Source organism: Mchenga conophoros, linkage group LG5 (genome assembly GCF_057382185.1).
Source record: "Mchenga conophoros isolate Kocher_MC1m ecotype Shallow Benthic linkage group LG5, M_conophoros_male_GT1.1, whole genome shotgun sequence".
Taxonomy (NCBI): Eukaryota; Metazoa; Chordata; class Actinopteri; order Cichliformes; family Cichlidae; genus Mchenga; species Mchenga conophoros.
The window spans coordinates 23492459-23505520 of NC_140530.1; the positions used below are offsets into that span (position 1 = coordinate 23492459).

Consider the following 13062-nt stretch of genomic DNA (forward strand, 5'->3'; position numbering starts at 1 on the left):
TGCCAACAACAAAAAAAATAAAATAAAATAAATAAAATAAAACAAACAGAGCCAAGAAAGGAAAGAGCTGCTCTGAATTGCATCACAATAGAAAATGAAGTGCACAAGTTTACAAAGACATCAAAAAAGACATTTATGATTAGAATAAGTTGGGACTGAAATGACATACAGCACATTTATCCTTAAACTTTAAGAAGTATAGTTCGCTTGTGTTACACAAACCTCTCAGCATTATTAACTTTAGTCCCAGTTTGGAAGGATATGCTTACTCTAATCAGTGTCTCAGCAGAACCACTCTTCTTTATAGTATTAATAAACGAAACTGTTGCATTTTGCTTTAATATGCCAAACCCGCGGTTCTTCTCTAGCTCTTGAAGAAACCGTTTACTTTTGATAAAACAAACGCTTATCCTCTGTCACGATACCTAAACCTGAAGATTAGGGTAGTTTTTTTGCGGACGCTTCTGACACCTGCTGGTCGAAGTTGGACACTACAACATCTCTCTGACTAATAAAATTGTTTTCAGTTAGAAGTGGCAGTTACTTTTCATGGCAGCTGCTGAACTTTTTTTTAAAGTCAGGCAATTTGCTCTACAAAAAAAAGTTGCTAACGGTTGATTTCTGTATATTTCTTTCTTGTAATTAGCTGAGCAGCAGCAGCAGCTTGTGAACGAAAAGAAAGGCAGTACGAGTCAATTCATTAGGAGAGGGGGATAAAACTTTACACAGTTTTATTCCTTGTCTCGTACTCAACTTGATAATCATTTAAATTACCACGCTACATATAAATTACTCTCGTTATCTTCCAAATGTTAGTCATAGATGACAAGTATCTTTCTTCCGAACATTGTGTGTGGTCGAGTCCCCGGCCCCCCTAATTTTTCGGTACAGTTGGTTGCATCCGTTGCCGCTGTGTGTTGCTCCCTTCCTGAAAGACACTTGCGTTGGAGCCGCTGATGTCGTTGAGCGAAGGCTGGTGAGTTTAGGCTCTTTTTGCTGTTTTAATTCGTTTCTTCTATTAATTATGGGCATTTTTTGGGAAGCCTCAACCTCCCGTATAGATTCCTACATACACTTTTCTAATTATACGGCTAATTAAATCAGTGTTATGCCTCTTTTGTGTCCCCTATCTCCTCCCGCTGTGGTTGGCGGTGTCGTGGACCTGGTCGCTTATGTTTACAGTCCCTGCCAGCGAGCAAGGTGGATGAAATATGTTATATAATGTGTATTTATCCTAAGCAACAGCTCATATGTTGGTCCGATAGTTTGTGATAGATGGTGCGAATTAAATAAAAGAGCAGCACGGGATCTTGAAGCCCTTTACGGGAGGGTATTTAAAAGGCAGCTTCTTAACACCGGGGAAGGAGGTGGACAGGCAACGGAGATAATACTGACTGCTGCAGGTGTTTGTCTGTTGGTTTGGTGGACTGCTGCAGTCAACCAAACCAACAGGCAAATCCATTAGAAATGAGCAAATCCATTTCAAAGAGCGAGGAAATGGGTGCAGCAAAGTACAGAACTAGTTTGGTAGAAACGCTAATGTACGTCAGGTGTTTCCCCAGGTAAAGAGGAAGCTCACAAAGTGAAAGCAAAGAGCAGGCATTATATTATGAGAACAAAAGGGACTGCTTTAAAAAAGGTGGTACACGCTACTGCCAAATTATTAAAGGGATTTGTTTAAAGTTATGTCCACCGCCTTCATTAGGGCATGAGACTTTGAAGTGCTTTAAAATAAAGTCAGGATAATTGTATTCACTATCCATGAATGTGCGGTTGATTTCAAATTAATTGATGTGCTAAATGCTGCTGGATAAAAGGATACTTGGTACACTGCAATAAAATACTAAAATCACGAGCAAATATCCAATCTGAGAAACTGGAAAGTGTGATTTCTTTGTCATTTTTTAAATACTAATTACAGGTCTAATCTAAAAACCCATATTTAGACTGTGTAATCAGTTTGTACAGAGCTAGTACAGCTTACTAGAAGCTCTTGTGTTGTAGATTAAATATTAAAGGGTTGTTGTTGAAGTTGATTTTGTTAATGTGTAACCAAAAGAATGTCTTCACATAACTTATTTAGGGTTTGGCTGATTAAAGGTTTGAGGTGCCTTATTGTCTTTTTGTTTATTGTTTTTACACCCCAACAGAGACGATAATTTCAGGATTCCTGAAGTCAACTCCCACATGGCAGTGAACCACGTCCTTACAAACTGAACCAAGTATACTCTGCTCCACGACGTTGCCCTCTTAGATGCCTTTCAGTGTCAGTTTTTGCAAATGGCTTGCTCTCTGAAGGACGAGCTTCTGTGTTCCATCTGCCTCAGCATCTACCAGGACCCCGTCAGCTTCGGCTGCGAGCACTACTTCTGCAGAAAGTGCATCACCGAGCACTGGAGCAGACAGGAGCCTCACGGAGCGCGGGACTGTCCCGAGTGCCGGAGGACCTTCGCCGATCCACTACTTTCGCCAAGTCTCAAGCTGTCCAACATTGTGGAGCGCTATTCAGCCTTCCCACTGGACGCCATCCTTAACGCACAGAGGAGCTCCTACCCCTGCAAGGACCACGAGAAGGTCAAGCTCTTCTGCCTCACCGACAAAAGCCTCGTGTGTTTCTTCTGCGACGAGCCGGCGCTACATGAGCAGCACCAAGTAACCACTATCGACGAGGCTTACGAGGAAATACAGGTCAGTCATAGCGCACACACTCTGACAGCTCATTAGCAAGAGCGAGGCTGACATTTTCTTAAAACCCATCAGCACTCTGCTCCACGTTCAGACTCTTTCACCCGTGGGAGCTGCCCAGACAGTTCAGCATTAAGTCCACTCCTGCCCAGAGAAGCTGCACTGAAGCAGTTTGGGGATTTGGTGCTTTTTGCTTTTGAGTGTTTCAGGTACAGCAGGTGCTGATGAATGAGGCACATCTAATTTGCTTCTCCCTGATGCCCACAAGTCCACTGACCTGAAATCATAATGAGATTCCAGTTTGTAAGTCCCGTTATGATCAGAGGTTAATAGTTTCATTTCTTGGTTCAAACTGAACTGAAATGATGGTTAGGAATGCAGCTCCTGCTGCCTGGAATGAATCACAAAGAAATTGAAAGAAGCAGTCACTCTTTAGGTGTGTTCAAGGAAGTTAAGAGAATAAGACAAATCTGATTCATTTAGATTTTTTTTTTTTTAAACTTCTTTACTTTTTTGGACTTCCTGTTTTTTTGGGGGGGGGTGGGGGTGGGGGTTGTTTGTTTTTTTTTTTTTTAATACAAGTAGGTGTTAGTTATGTAACACCTTTTTATTTAATTAAGTTTAGTTTTGTGTTGTCAGTGTCTTTGTCTGCTTCTTCATTGTTATGCCTCTGGTTTGGCAGTTTCTCCTTTAAAAGAAACAAACAAACTTGCAAATAAAGTTCATATCGCCAGGGTGATCTCGAATCAGTTGGGGACCTTTCCTGCTTAGGTAAAGTGCTTCTCTACGCAGAAACGCATGGCTTTTTTTTTCTTTTCACATTACTAATTAAAGTCCTGGAAATATTCCAGGAAAAAAGCATTTAGATTAGTTAGACATATACATCCACATTTCAGATCTGGCAGGGGGCCCTTGTTGCACATCAACATCATTTCTCTTTCTCCCCATCTCTTGTCATCTCTTTGCTTTCAGCTTAGCCCCAAATAATTTACAATTTAAAGGGGAAATTTGATTTTAGAGATCTTGACATCGGCAACTAACAGATGCTTGAAAACAGGAGAGGGGAAAAAAAACCTTCCTCAGTGATTCATTTAAATCTAGAATATTAGGAACTAATTGACTGTAACTGTGAAGAAATGAACTTCTCAATAAAGCGTGTGTTTAATGTGTCATTTGCGTTTACCCCGAGTCATGTTTTCCACATTAACGAGAATAGTTCAGTGTTTGCGTTCCCTTCACCATTTGGGTATTTCCATTCCCACGGAGCCAAAATCCAATAACTGTGAAACAAAGCTCCTAATCCTTTTCCTTCTCTGCTCCAGTATACAGAGCAACACATTCCAGTCTAATGTTATGGAGTTCCTTTCCGTTTTCATGCCTGCTGTTGCCAGTGTAGATGTTCATATCTGCTGTATGTAACATAAAACACTTTGTTTTCTTGATAGTGAGCACAGTGATGTTTCTGATAAAAGAGATTTATAGTTACTCGGTGGGGGTTTTGAGGTTTCACTGTCTTTCAGTGCATCTCAAACCAAAACCTCAAGTCTCTTTTGGATATATCACTAATGAAGTCTGAGTTTTCGGTTTCAGTGTCTGGCTCTAACTTCGTGATGCCGCTTTTGTTATATACTTTATTTTTTTATGCTGGGGCTTACTGTTCTTCTTTTTATAATTGGAATTTCAGTCAGGAGCAGAAAAACTATTAATCCCATCAGGGAAAGTCTATCAGCGAGATGGTCTCAGCCTTTGACTATTCATGACCTCAGACACTCTCCTTTTGTGGTGTGGTACTGTTAATGAGTGAGAAGGGTTATATGCAGACTGCAAGTGAATTAAGAAATCCCAAATAACACAATGTGTCTTTTATTTTTGACTTCCACCTTGAATATTCAAAACTTCCTTATGTTATTAGTTTCCAGTCTGCCTGCCCACAACTCTGTCCACAGATTTAGCTGTGATTATATTACTAACTATGCATATAGTTGACTGAACATCGAGACTGTCAGTTTAACTAGCAAATAAATGCCCAATTCTGCATCTGCATCACATGTTTGATGACTTCCTTTTGAAAGTTTTCAGTGGAAGTGGTGATTCACATCTCTGCTGCTACTTCAACCACTGGATTCTAGGGAAACAAGTTTGTCCCAACCAGCACCACATATTTTCTTGTGATCAGTTTCACTTAGCCAGCAACCACTTGCCTCCCAGTTGCAGAGGGCTCATAGGCATGTCTCCACACCTCCAAGCTGCATTGGGTCAAAGTCTTTCTAGTAGCCAGTCTTGCCACTTGGCAGCCATATAGGTAAGGCAGTTATTTTCAGTGAAAGTAAAACCAGGGCATAATCTATATTGCATTGATCACCAAAACATGCAAATTCAGAAGTCAAATCTGATTTAAAACAAAAACTAAGTACATTTGGTAATTTTGCCACGCTAATTAAACATATTACATTTTAGGTATTTTGTACTGTAAAAGATGATGCAATAATACAGAGAAAATCCCACCAGTCAGACAACCCCTTACGAATAAAGGGAATAAAGAATGGGGAGAGTGGCGTTTTATGGTTTACAATTTACAAATTTATGGTTTCATCAACATTAGTGCACTTAAAGAATTGCTCTCCACTTTCACATTGTGCATTTACCATTTTCTTGGTTTATCATTCACATTCTTACATCAGGAGATATGTTTTCCACCACACTTGAAGCCTTCATAAACCTCAGCTTTTGCCATGGATGGATAAAACGATGTGATTGGCTTTATGCTTTCCCATTTCACTTCTTATAATTCTTAAAATGTCAACCATTCTGTATCTACTGTTGTACATAATCCACAGTAGCGGATTTTCAGATAACACACCCCAACTCATTTGTCCATTTACAATAATTTGGCACTGCACTTGACCATCAGTTCAGTTGGATATGTTGTACTTGTAGCAGCAGAGATGAGGAAGTCTTGTCAGGTAAGTTCACTTCTTTCTGTCTTCACATTTCCAGATTTCAACAATAACAGACTCTGACTCAAGTGTCATCACTTGACTTTGTGCAGCTACTTCTCCAAATGTCTTCATGGAACTTTTTCACTTATTCCCCAAGAGCTTTAAACAGACTTTGGCTTGTAAAATCTGTGGAGACTTCTTTAATTGGGGAAAAAAATACTTAATTGGATTAAAACCAAATTGTATGATCTAGGTGTTTGAGGGTTACAAGGAAACATAATTAGGCAGTTTGTGCATAGTAAATAGCTACATTTCCCCTCCCTTGTTCTGCATTAAATATAATTAACAGTGCTGTGTGTATTAATGCTGTCCTCATCAGTTTCCAATCAGGCTGTGTGCTGTAAGCTTGAGAAAGGTCAAAACTGTGTAATCTTGGAGCAGAAGTAATTAGGCCCAACACAAGATGTTTCTCTTTTCTTGGACACCGGCTTGTCCCTCTGCTTGGAGTTCTTTTCATGGTGGCGATCTGGCATTTTGTATTCTGGCAGGAGACTTGGAGGCTTCCCAGATCCACAATACTGAAACGGAGTGTGCGCACACAGTGGCCCCATCAGACACAAGCATGTCCCATGATGATCTTGGCAAACTCGTATTTGTAGAGCTCGTTACATCATGCCTCATCTATATCAGATGAACAACTTGCACATTTTCCATGTTATTTATTTGTTTTGCAGTGAGCAGATAGGAGCTGAGTGTCAAACAGAAACAAATGCGAGAGCTATGCCTGCAGGCTTAAACGTCACTTTTAGCGTGAGGCTCAGCAGTGTTTCACTAAATGCCAAAACAACATGGCGAGGATGTGTTAAAATGCAGCAGAGATCACATCCAGTGTTTTGACAGTCATGACCAAAGGGGCACATGCCCTGCCAGTATGATGGTGTATTTAAAATAAATGTTAGAGTTTTTGTAGAGTGGGGAACTGTTTAGATATGGGGAAAGGATTTGGTAGGCCGAGTGCCAAAGCTTTGCCTCATTATGTTGAAATGTTGGAGAGGCTAGCAAGGTCTTTGCCGAAGTAGTTTTGAATTCTTACAGAAATCTTCTGGAGAGAGTGCAAGGAGAGTTTCCCTAGTTTGGTTATGATTTTGTTCTTGGGGGAAAATGAAAGTCAAACTTACTGTCAGTCGTAATAGTTCAGCATTACTGTCCAGTTTCCCAGCAGTGGTTGAATTTAGGTTAAGTCAACATCTTCATCACCCCGCAAGTAGATGCCGCCTCTTTTTCCTCAGTAATATATATATTTTTTTCATCTTTATCACAGCTTTCCAGAAAGCAGAAGGCTGATGATTTGTGTGTTACACAATCGGCATTCTAAGGATGGAAGAAATCAAGTTTTTTACATTTGAAGGAAGCATACCCAGACTGAGACCAGATCATAGAATAGACCTTCACGACGAAATACAAAGACATTCAGCACAAACATTTTTTTTTAACTCTTGTGTGTCTGCCAGAAGACCTTCTTTGGAAAAAGCTTTTCATTTTGGAGAAACTTGCAGAATAACTAATGCCTAATTTCTGAGCAGTTGACCCTTAAATAGCTCATTTTACTATGTAAAGTCAAGTCAGTCATGGCTTATATTTTTATTTAGGCTCTTCTCAACACATTTCCACATGAGATACCTTTTTGTTTCTTATTCTCAAGCTAGGTTTAGATGGAACACCCTTCTGTTATGTCATGCCACTACTGCTTTAACTCTGATGTTTTTGGTTGGTCAGTGTCTACTCACAAGAGCAGCCTTTCGTTAGTCTGTAGCAGAATGTAATCTCCTTAGCCTGGCATGTCACTCTGCTGACCTCAGGCCCTGAGTCTTGATGCCACGTTGAGAGCTTTGCCTCCTGCTGATTTGCATCCTTTAACCGGTAAATGCTGCTGTGGCCAAATCTGTAATGCACAAACACATATGACACCTGACTTTTGCATGGTGATGTGTACACATCTGGCAGGCATTTACTCAGCACATAAGTGCTTGCTCGTACACTTTTTTTTTTTCCCTCAACATAAAGGACATTAAGGTAGGATCTGGGAGGATTTGTCTGCAGCTCTGCCATTTGCTTCAGGGAGCAGAGATTTGACAGGGAACTAATGCTTTCTGATTAGGTAGGATTTTATTCCAGCAGTCATATTGGATGATTTGGGACACCCATTTAAAATGTACAAGAGCAAAAAGCACTCTTAATATAACATTCTTCCAAACGTCTTGTAATCTAAAACATTAAACAGAGCCGTAGATGGTCTCATAAATATCCACATTTAAATACACTCCAGACAACCCATTATGGCATGTATATAAAATTTCCCCCTGTCGGTTTTATGGTTAATTCATCAAATAAGGGTTTATCCAAAAGGCCGCATATCATTATCCACAGAGCTTCATTCCTTAACCAGGTTGAGCAAGAGCTTTATTTTGTGTGAAATAATTCAGTCATACATCAGTCATGCTAATGGAGCGATTTTAAAAAGAGGTTGGCTGGATTACTGCACCCTGATTGGTGCTGGACAGAGTTGTATACTTATTACCACACTGCTGTGGCCCTTAATGTTGGAAGTCAATTCCTGTGGAGGACAAAATGGAAGACACAGCAGCCACTTTGCCTTAATTGTGATGATGAAGATTGTCAGTGGGTTGTATGCAACCACAGCATCGCAGAGATTGACACTCTTCCTGCAGTCTACTTGCTCGAGGGATGCGTTATCACTCTACATTCTAGTTGTATTGGACCAGATAAAGAGGAAAATAGATTGCAGCCACTGCTTAACCATACATTTGGAACTTTAAGTTTTGTTTTGTTTTTCCCAGACACTATAGATGCTGTACAGTATATGTGTGAGGAGTATACAGCAGGCAGCTGTGCAGTAATGCTAATCTCAGTTTGACTGAAGCCCACGCTGCAGAAGAATTAAATGATTACTGTAGTCTTGAGTCACCCACACAGACCTGTCACTCAGGGTGTCCAGATGTACCTGTGTGCTGCTATCTATTAACACCATTCTTATAGCAAGGCATTATATGCTTATCAGGACACAAACACGGGGGTTAATCACAGAAACCCATTAGCATTTTCCCGTCTGCCTCGCTCTAGTGCAGGGTGGCGTTTGAAAATGGAGAATGAGCACGCCAGCCTTTGAAGTGTTCCTCTGGTGGTTTAAAAACAGGGCTGTCTTTCACTCTCTGACTGTCAGTGCCTGGCCGAGAGCTCTCTCTCTGAGCCTGCCATCACCATGCATGGCCGTGCTGCTGCAGTAATGAGTCAGGCAATTTCAAGGGCACCCACGGCTGCCATCTCCCCTGTGGCTTGCCTCAGTCTGCTCTCTTTTCCTCCAGCAGCTCCATCTTTCCTTCTGTCTCTCTGTGAATTTTTTTTTTCATTTACTTAGTTGTGTTTCTCGGTAATCTTCTCATTTCTAAAATATGGGCTTTATTGAGTACCTCATAGCTGGTTCTTCTGAGAAAACCAGTTCCCAGCTCTCCACCCTTCTGTTTTTCAAACATCCACCCCAGACAAATTAGTTTGTCCATCTTAGCGGTTGGTCGTGGTATTGTGGCAGAGGGGCTTCATTCGTGCAGAAATGGAGCCACAGGGAAAGAGAGAACAGTCATGTTCTGTTAGGGAACTGGGAGAGGTGGTAGCTCATCCTGTCCTCATTACTGATAGCACTGATGATGCTTGAGGCAGAACAGAGCCAGGCAGCATGTTTACTTCAGCCCAAGCTGTTGGTAGATTAGCGGATAAACATCTGCATTGATTGGAAGAAAGCGAGCTGGTGCAGCCTCCATCACACAAAACATTTTGTATTGTTTAGATCATTACTTTGGCCTGCGCCAAGTGAGTCAGATGTCTCTGCATCTGTTGTTCTTTTAAAATGTTTATGCATGCCTTCTGCAAAGAGTTGATTTTGTGACTTGCCATATGTTTACTAGTCATTTCTCCTTTCAGTAGAGGGCAGGACGCATACAGGTAAAAGCTGTTTGCCTAGCTGCAATATGTAGCTGTTAAAGACTGTTCTGAACCGTGTTTTTAGGCTAACATGATTTAAAATGCATCAGGCTTAACAGGTGTCTCCTAAACAACCGTTGTTACAGTTACAACCTTTCAAATGACTTCATATTACCAAGTACACCCTGCCTCGTCGCAGAAAGCTGAGGACATCTTAGGAAGCCCCTGAACCATAAAGATATCTATTAGATGAAATGTTTTTGGTTAGGTTTTAAGGGTATTTGCAAACATGACTGCCAGTGCTTTCTGTTAAAGGAAAAACAGGTGATGTTTCATTTCAAAACATGGGGAAAATTAATCTAAGAAAACTAGACTTGCATACATAAAAACAAAGGCTTGTTTATGACAGTTTGTCTCATCAGCCTTCATGATCTTGTAACTGACATGCCACTATCCTGATGTCATGTATTCAGTTTCTATGTAATTTTGCAGTTGCTGTCATGTCAAAGAGTTTTCACCGTCCTGTGAAAAACAAAGTATACCTTTCATGCTTCCACAGGAATTAAAAAGGTAAGTAGCGACCAGATGCTACAAGTGTGGGCTCCCCCTATAAAAGCAGAAGTTTTTGCAGTTTGCTGGTCTGAAGCATTCGGCTGTTTCCTAACAAAGTGTCAAGGTGGAAAAAGCACCTTGGAAAAGTGAAAAAGACATCAGCAGTGATCTTAGATAAGTAATTGTGGATGCCCATCAGTCCAGGAAAGGTTGCCAAGTGCATCACTCTACAGTGAGACATTATTCATAAGTGGAAAGCATTCAAGAGAGTTTCTAATCTTCCTCACAGTGGACATCCCAACAGACCCTCTCTAAGAGAACTGTGCATAATGAATACCCTCAAACCTAAATGAACTAAAGCAACGTAAAGGACAGTGGGGACAAAAGGGTGGTACTAATACTGTATATAAAAAAACAGATATCAGTGTTGCATAGCCTTCAGTATGACTATAAAGTCACAGTAATGCTATGGTAACAAACATCACTCTCGTAAAGGTGTGTTGTGTTGCAGAACTGTGCTAAACTTAGAAAGCTGCTGGGGAAAAACTGCCATCTGAGTCCATATGTTTGCTTAGCAACATCGTAAATTATATAGCCTCAAATCACTTCTTCTGAGAAGATGTGTTCTGTAGAAGTGGGTTTCATCAGAGATGCACAAACTCCCACATGTTAACTCTAGTCAGATGATTCATTGGAGCTGAATGCATGACATCTGTAGTTGCACGTCTACCTGTCAGCTAGTGAAACCTGAAGATCACGAGGGCTTGAGAGTGCTGGAACTGGCCTGACAGGCCAGAGAGTAAGACGGAGGATGACCAAAGACATGTGGTTTATGTGTCATCTTGGTGAATGAAAGGAGAAACGCTGTTCTTAAAGTTTTGCAGCTTTAAGTGAGGCTTAATGCTGAGCCCCCAGCCTCCTTAACGCAAGGCAGATCACCAGGGAGAGCAGCCTGCACACCAGTAGCACTGCAATGAAGATTACATTAAAAATAAAAGCCCTGACAGTGGAGGGTGTTGTATGAACTCCCTTAGAAATGGAATAGGCTTTAAAACACATTGAAGAAAATGGTTTTGGGCATAGACAATTACAGATTTTGGTAGATGTTAAAAATGCATGAGTGGTGAGCGATCTGAGGAGTTATACTGTGGCTTTGCTGCATTTAGTTTTGTCTGTCAGTTTGGCATTTGGGTGGATGTGAACTGCTGTTCCCTGTCACTGCTGCCATGAGACTCTGAGCCCTGAGTTGATTAGCTTGGGAATTAAGACAGATTACAGGCCATTGTTCTCTGGGGTCTGGGTAGGGCTGGACGGGGGCAGTAATCTCTTGTAATTCCCTGTGTTCGTGATTTGCTGCCGATGATTTAATTTGACTTGCTGCTGATAGGAGTCCTCATTTTCAGCTCTCAGGCACTCAGACTCCTCCCTTGAGCTTACCAGTTGCTGGGAAGAAGAGAGAAGGAACTTGTAGATGTTCACCTTTTAAATGCCTCCTTTGTCTAAACGAGAGAGTCGAGCTGTGTTGGTGTTTACCTAAAAACCCTTGGTTCTCACTACAGACCAGGTGCATAGGGGCAGGGCATGACTGACAGCAAGGCAAGTGCTGGGAAAGCTTTCACATGACCAGTCTCGTGCTAACTGTGGGATTAGTTAATGTTGTTAACTGAAGCAACGGTTCGCTGCTAAACATTAGTGTAAGTTTTAGTTGTGAGACAAATATTCAAAAACAAATGTCTTCCTTTAATTATCATTATGAAATGTAACCGCAACAGAATAATGACACAGTCAGCATTTATATTGGTTTCCTATTACCCTCACATTTACTGTAAATATGATTTCCAACTTGTGTCATTAAGAACTTATTGTGCAACCAAAAACAGAGGGATGGCACCTTTTGTTTTGCCTTTAGTAGTGTAGGAAGTCATGGGTTGAAGTAACCGATTGATCTACAGGGTGGGCCATTTATATGGATATGCCGTAATAAAATGGGAATGGCTGGTGATATTAAATTCCTGCTTGTGGCACATTAGTATATGTGAGGGGGCAAACTCCTCAAGATGGGTGGTGACCATGGTGGCCATTTAGAAGTCGGCCATCTTGGATACAACTTTTGTTTTTTCAATAGGAAGAGGGCCATGTGACACATCAAAACTTATTGGTAATGTCACAAGAAAAACAATGGTGTGCTTGGTTTCAACGTAACTTTATTCTTTCATGAGTTATTTACAAGTTTCTGACCACTTATAAAAATGTGTTCAATGTTCTACCCATTATGTTGGATTGTCAATGCAACCCTCTTCTCCCACTCTTCACACACTGATAGCAACACTGCAGGAGAAATGCCAGCACAGGCATCCCGTATCCGTAGTTTCAGGTGCTGCACATCTCGTATCTTCACCCCATAGACAATTGCCTTCAGATGACCCCAAAGATAAAAGTCTAAGGGGGTCAGATCGGGAGACCTTGGCGGCCATTCAACTGGCCCACGACGACCAATCCACTTTCCAGGAAACTGTTTATCTAGGAATGCTCGGACCTGGCACCCATAATGTGGTGGTGCACCATCTTGCTGGAAAAACTCAGAGAACGTGCCAGCTTCAGTGCATAAAGATTGAAACACATCATCATGTAGCAATTTCAAATATCCAGTGGCCTTGAGGTTTCCATTGATGAAGAACTATCGTTGTTCCCCATATACCACACCAAACCATCACTTTTGTTGTTCCAACAGTCTTGAAGGGATCCATCCAATGTGGGTTAGTGTCAGACCAATAGCGGTGGTTTTGTTTGTTAACGTCACCATTCACATAAAAGTTTGCCTCATCACTGAACAAAATCTTCTGCGTGAACTGAGGGTCCTGTTCCAATTTTTGTTTTGCCCATTCTGCAA

The 13062-nt window shown here is 41.1% G+C and overlaps 1 protein-coding gene across 2 annotated transcripts in view; it reads left to right on the forward strand.

The window, feature by feature from the left end:
• Positions 1–870: 870 nt before the first annotated feature.
• Positions 871–13062, forward strand: part of trim62.1 (tripartite motif containing 62, tandem duplicate 1) — a 34996-nt gene continuing 22804 nt past the window's right edge. The window contains exons 1-2 of one of the 2 annotated variants that reach the window (XM_085274336.1): positions 871–976; positions 2151–2688. In XM_085274336.1, the coding sequence (XP_085130462.1) occupies positions 2281–2688 (408 nt within the window). In that variant the 5' untranslated portion in view covers positions 871–976; positions 2151–2280. Of the gene's footprint in view, positions 977–1040; positions 1201–2150; positions 2689–13062 lie in introns of those variants that run through there. The other variant, XM_085274337.1, reaches the window with a different exon arrangement.